The sequence below is a fragment of the Octopus bimaculoides genome, chromosome 9 (assembly GCF_001194135.2).
Source record: "Octopus bimaculoides isolate UCB-OBI-ISO-001 chromosome 9, ASM119413v2, whole genome shotgun sequence".
Classification (NCBI taxonomy): Eukaryota; Metazoa; Mollusca; class Cephalopoda; order Octopoda; family Octopodidae; genus Octopus; species Octopus bimaculoides.
The window spans coordinates 22,906,215-22,912,369 of record NC_068989.1 but is presented as its reverse complement, the minus strand read 5'-3'; the positions used below and the strand labels follow the sequence as shown (position 1 = coordinate 22,912,369).

At 36.5% G+C, this 6,155-nt stretch overlaps 1 protein-coding gene across 8 annotated transcripts in view; it reads left to right on the top strand.

Annotated features, from left to right (window-relative positions):
- Positions 1-6,155, top strand: part of LOC106878206 (uncharacterized protein KIAA0825) — a 176,526-nt gene that overhangs the window by 111,838 nt on the left and 58,533 nt on the right. For 7 of the 8 annotated variants that reach the window (XM_052970496.1, XM_052970494.1, XM_052970492.1 and 4 more), the window contains one exon: positions 5,837-5,975. In XM_052970496.1, the coding sequence (XP_052826456.1) occupies positions 5,837-5,975 (139 nt within the window). Of the gene's footprint in view, positions 1-5,836; positions 5,976-6,155 lie in introns of those variants that run through there. The other variant, XM_052970500.1, reaches the window with a different exon arrangement.

The window sequence follows — 6,155 nt, the reverse complement described above, 5'->3', positions numbered from 1 at the left end:
CACATATATATATGTATACAGAGAGAGAGAGGAATAATATTTATCACACCACGCACACACTACAACTGACCAACTCCTTTCTCCCCTCCCCATTTTTTCACACATGCATACGTCAAGATCACCAGCATTCTCTCTCTCTCACACACACATACACACACACACAGCTCCTCGTTCTTCGGTCACCGTTCTTTCTTCCCCCTTTTGTTATCTCCCCTTTTTCTTAGCTCTCCTGCCTGAACTTTCTAAACTTCCTGTCCACAGAAGCCATGATAAATCGTTGACCGAAGACCATTCAATTTTTTTCTTCGTGTTTTTCTCCTTGTTTTCTCCGTATTATTTCTGTTGAAGAGCGTAGCTCGAAACGTTAAAGACTTTCTGTATTCCCGAGCGTCAAACTAATACATCTTTTTGTTGTTTACACCACCTGTCCTCATCTGTTGTTGTTATTTTTCGTACATTCTCCCAATAATATTTATCCCTACTTAAGTGTAAATGTGGATGTTCTGTCAGAACATCTCACAGGTGAATCACGATACCAGCACCTGTTCTGGTGCTGTTTTGATATATATTGCTTGTGGGGAGATGAGTCGCTGCTATCTCTAACGGTTTGAGTGTCCGTCATTGATAAGACCAAGAAAGGTCCAAATCACGTTATCTGGTAGTCTCAGCACTTGAGGTAGTGGGGATTTATCTCCCCTTTTGTGATATAAACAAGGCTGCATTTTGCACCAAAAAACCACTGTGTGTTTCTCTCATGATATCCACCACAGTATAGTTTGTTCTAACAGAGAACATTCACGTTTAAGTGGGGATAAATATTAACTCTTGGTATTGATACTGCCTCTGTCACTTATATATGTGTTATATTTGTGTGTGTGAATGTGTCCTTTAATTGTGTGACTTAAATGATACAAACAATGTTGTTTATCTCTGGCTATTGGAAAACTTTAACTTGTTTGGAGACAGGTCAGGGTTGGTGACAGGAAGAGCATACAGCCATAAAAAATCTGCGTCAGTGAATTCCATCAAACCCATGCAAGCATGGAAAAGTGGATGTTAGAGCAAAGAAAAAAGAAAATGGATTATGTTTGTATTTACATATCTTGCATCTTTACTAAAGTCTAGCCACTAAATGCTTATGAATTTAAAATAAAATAATTAAAACATTTATATCTAATATAATAAATGTGAAAACTAATTTCTGTGTGTCAGTGTGTTACACTTCGACCCTCTCTTGCACTATGCATTGACACTTCAACTGTTGCTCATACTGGGGTGAGAGTAATAATAGGCAAAGGCGGTGAGAGCAGTGGTGAAGAGAGAGAGAGAGAGAAAGAAAGAAAGAAAAAGAGAGGGAGAGAAAGAGAGACAGAAATTTAGGGAGAGTTGATGATGTTTTTATCATAAGTAGTAGTGTTGATGGTGGCAGTGGGAGTAATAATAAGAGAGAAAGAGGGACTGAACACTGAACCAACATACTGAACTAGCATACTGAATGATGGTAATGGGGTGATAGTAATAGTATGAGCTGTAGTTGTGGAGGTGGTGGTGGTGTTAGTAGCTGAGGTGCTCAGGAATGATGGTGAGAGAAAGTGACGTGAAAGACAGTGGTGATAGTAGTAGAGGGGAAGGTGGCAAAGTCAAAGGTATTGATGGTGGTGGCATCAGAAGTCTGGTGTGTGTGCATGGCAGATGTAGTGGCAATGGTGGTGGCACTGTTGTTTATCATGCAGCTTTGCAAGAAGTTCCAAGTTGACAAATTATATCATTGTTTTGAAGAAAATTGTTCATTGCTTGAAAAATACTTTTCAAGTTTAATAAAATTTAATATTTATTTAATGCATGAAGTGTCATTGTTGGACCCAAGGCCTAATGAAGAGCCATCCACAGGAGCTAGCTTAAAAGCTGCCTGATAGGGCAGCTTTTAATCTAGTATGTAATATAATTAGCAATTAAATAACACTAAAATGAAATACTGAAATAAATTACTTGACAAGTTTGATCTGTGGTTGTAGATTGTAATATATATTTAATGGGTATTTCTTTCCCTACATCTTTGCTTTAATTAGTTCCCTAAATGATTAGCTATTAACTGGGGTTTCAAACACCTTTTCATTTAGCTCTTGTTAGAAAATATCAGCTTTTCATTTTAGAGGAAGAGAAAATTTGATATTGTCACATTCATGGCTTTCCTAAAAGCATTATTGAGAATAAGTGAGAAGAACTTGTGCCATATGAGACTTGGAAGTAGATGCTTTCTTCTTTCATATATGAAAATATTAATATTTGGATTTGCAAACGTAGAGAGAGGCTAATTAATATTTCAAAATTATCAACTGCCACATTTAGTCTCAAAGCTGCAGATGCTATACCTTACTTTTTCTCTGTTTTGCCTCCAGCTCAATTCTGATTCAGAAAACATATAACTGAAGATGTTCCAGTCAAGACCATTCTGTTTTTTTTTTTTTTTTGTGTTAAATTAGACATATTGTATCCATGGTTACATTATCTGTGTTCTTCTACATCTTAACAGAAAGAATGTATAATTTTAAGGAGATTCGTCTGTTCTTTCTAGCCAATTGAGCAATCATATTGAAGATCTCATTGGTTTGTCCTTGTGTTTCTTAATAACAGACTTTGTCAATTAAATTGACTAGATGCTTCTTTTAATAAAAATAACTTGATACTTAGTCAAAATAAATTATAATACTCTGTACAAGATTAGATCATTGAAATAATATACAGTACATATTTGCAGTAAATTATAATACTATTTATATAGCGTGAGCAAGATTTGGTTTCTGATGTGTATGGGAAATGAGTAACTTTGTATCAGAACTGAATCAAATTGTGAAAACTAAACCAAAACATGCTAATTTTTCAGCATTGAACTGTGTGTTGTTTTCTTCAGCCTATTCATATATTATGTTCAGGGCTTTCTGTAGTTTTGCATTATCATCAAAAATTTTGTATTGCATGTAATACTTTTGTACTGTTAGTGTAGCTGGTGAGAGTGGCTTACTGTATGACAAAGTGTCTGAGAAGCTCACCACAAACAGCAGTTGCTCTAGTTTGACTATGTGAGGGACTCCTCTATAAATTGATGTCTTCTTGGAGGAAGCACCATTGTCTGCAACTATTTGGATGTTTGATTCCTACCTTTTAAGAAGACATGTAGTCACTCCTTTAGTTTTCCAGCTATACCAATGTCATGCAATATGTAACATACCATTCTGTGATCAACTTCTTTTATTGAAGGCTTTGGCAAAGTCAAAATAGATCACATTCATTTTAGAATGGTTGGGATGTTATTTCAGTACTCAGTCATAATGCTATAGTAACTGTGTAATGTAGCTCCTTCTTGAAAAAGTTTTTTCCCCTCAGAGTAAAGGGCAGATTATATGATGCTTGTGTTAGAATTGTAATGCCACTTGGTAGTGAGACATGGACCTTGAAGACTTAAGAAAACTGGAAAGAAATGAAGCAAGCATACTGCATTGGATATGCAGTGTAAGTGTGCATGAATGACAAAGTACAAATGGGTTGAAAAAAAAAACTGGGTATAAGAAGAAACAGATGTAGTGTACTTCTCTAACTGCAATATTCTGCTGTGAGCAGAACTGCACACTTCAGCTTTTCCTTTATACCATTTATCTTTTCTCACCATCTGGAAATATTTTACTTGTTATCCATCATTTGTAATACTGTTCTCTCCACCTACATTTTACATTGGTTGCTCACATCTCTCTCTTTCTCTCATCTTCCTTGTCTATTGTACTCTTCTCCCTCTCCTTGCTGCATTGTGAGTCATTTCCTACACTCCTCCAAATCACATATATCATTGGTCACCCACCACCCTTTATCAACCATTCGCTACATTCATCCTTCAAACCTACCCAACTTCTACAGCTGTCACCTACTCTTCTCTACTTTCCCTACTTATCATCCCTCAACATCTGCTCTCCATTATATCCACCTCTGATGCATCCTCTATCTCTAACCACTCTTCACTCTCCCATACACTCTTGCAACCTCTACCCATCTGCTCTGTTCTTCTGTCTCCACTCACTTCTACTCACCTCCTGGTACTTCACCCCTATTTTATCTCTCATTCCAGTTCTACTTTTGTTACATCCACCCACTCATCTGTAATGTGAGTAGCTATATAGCTCCCCTACAGCAATTTCAAGAGGATCCTAGTATTGCAGACATCATGGCAACCCCAATAGTGATGGTGCCAAAGAAGCATCCAGCAGACTTAGTAAAGTAGTTGCCTGTAGGAAGGAGGAAAGACATACAACAATAGAAACCACCTCAAAACATACATTGGAGCTTAATGCAGTCTTCTGCTCTGTTGGATGCTGTCAGACTATACCATCTGGTCCAGGGTAGCATGGACATTAAATGTTGATGATGTTTGTATATATATATTCATGTATATCATACTCTTTACTCTTATTCTTTTACTTGTTTCAGTCATTTGACTGTGACCATGCTGGAGCACCACCTTTAGTCGAGCAAATCGACCCCAGGACTTATTCTTTGTAAGCCTAGTACTTATTCTATTGTTCTCCCTTGCTGAACTGCTGAGTTACGGGGTCCCAAACACACCAACATCAATTGTCAAGCGATGTTGGGGAGACAAACACAGACACACAAACATACACACGCACATACATATATATATATATATACATATATACGACGGGCTTCTTTCAGTTTCTGTTTACCAAATCCACTCACAAGGCTTTGGTAGGCCCGAGGCTATAGTAGAAGACACTTGCCCAAGGTGCCATTCAGTGGGACTGAACCCGGAACCATGTGGTTGGTAAGAAAGCTACTTACCACACAGCCACTCCTACCATTATTACATATGTATATATTAATGTTTGTTTTTATGTTCAGTTATAACAAAAACAATTTTACATTACTTTTGTAGAGTACACATCTATCATTCTCAAACTGACACTTAACTGGTTTAAGTTACTGACACACGCACATACACACACACAGACACACACACACACACACACACACACACATGCACACACATACCCACACATACATCATCATCATTTAATGTCTGTTTCCCATGCTGGTTTGATAAGATGGTTTGACAAGAACTGGCAAGTCAGAAGACTACACAAAGCTCTGTTATCTGTTTTGGCATGGTTTCTATGGTTGGATACCCTTCTTAATGCCAGCCTCTTTACAGAGTGTAATGAGTGCATTTTATGTGGCACCAGCAGCAGTGAGGTCACCAAGTAACTTCCAGGACAAGACCTCTCAACTCGGTTGGGGTTTAGTATTGAGGGACAGAAAGGTGTTTTGCATTAGAAGACAGACATAGCTACCTGAGATAGAGAAGAGAGAGAGAGGGGGTGGAGAGAAAGATGGTGCAGTTGCGACAGAAAGGGGACACACACATGAGAGGCTTTTTAGCTGTTTCCATGTACAAAAAATTCATTTACAAAGCTTCAGTTTGCCTGGGGCTATAATAGAAGACACTTGCCCATGGAAGCAAATTTTTTACCACAGTCATACAAGGCACTTGTATGTATGTTTATGTGTGTGTGTGTGTATGTATGTATGTATATATATATATATATATATATACACACATATATGACTATTTGTGTATTTATATATGTATATTTATGTGTATATGTATATTTGTTCATATATATATATGTATGCGTATGAATATTTGTCTATTGATATATGTATGTATATTTGTGTGTTTATTTGTTCATTCATAATATATATAAATATGTATAAAATATATGTATATCGATCTGTATATATTTATAGATTGTTTTTTTCATTTATATTATAGGTATTTCATGGACAAGCTGTCTAAATTACCATTACGAGGTTTTGAGCAGGAACTCAATCTTCAAGAACACAAACGATATGAATATTTACAAAGCTTAGTCACGTTGTATCAAGCCGATGACATCTGGTTCTGCTACCAGGTAAACAGACAGACATATTGTGATTTTTCTTTTATATATATATATCTATATATATATCTATATATATCTATATATATATATCTATATATATCCACTGGTTATATCAACCATCAAATGCTGAAGTATGGGTTATTTTATAAAGATTAAAGTTAAGATGACTTCAAAGATTGTGGTTCTCTC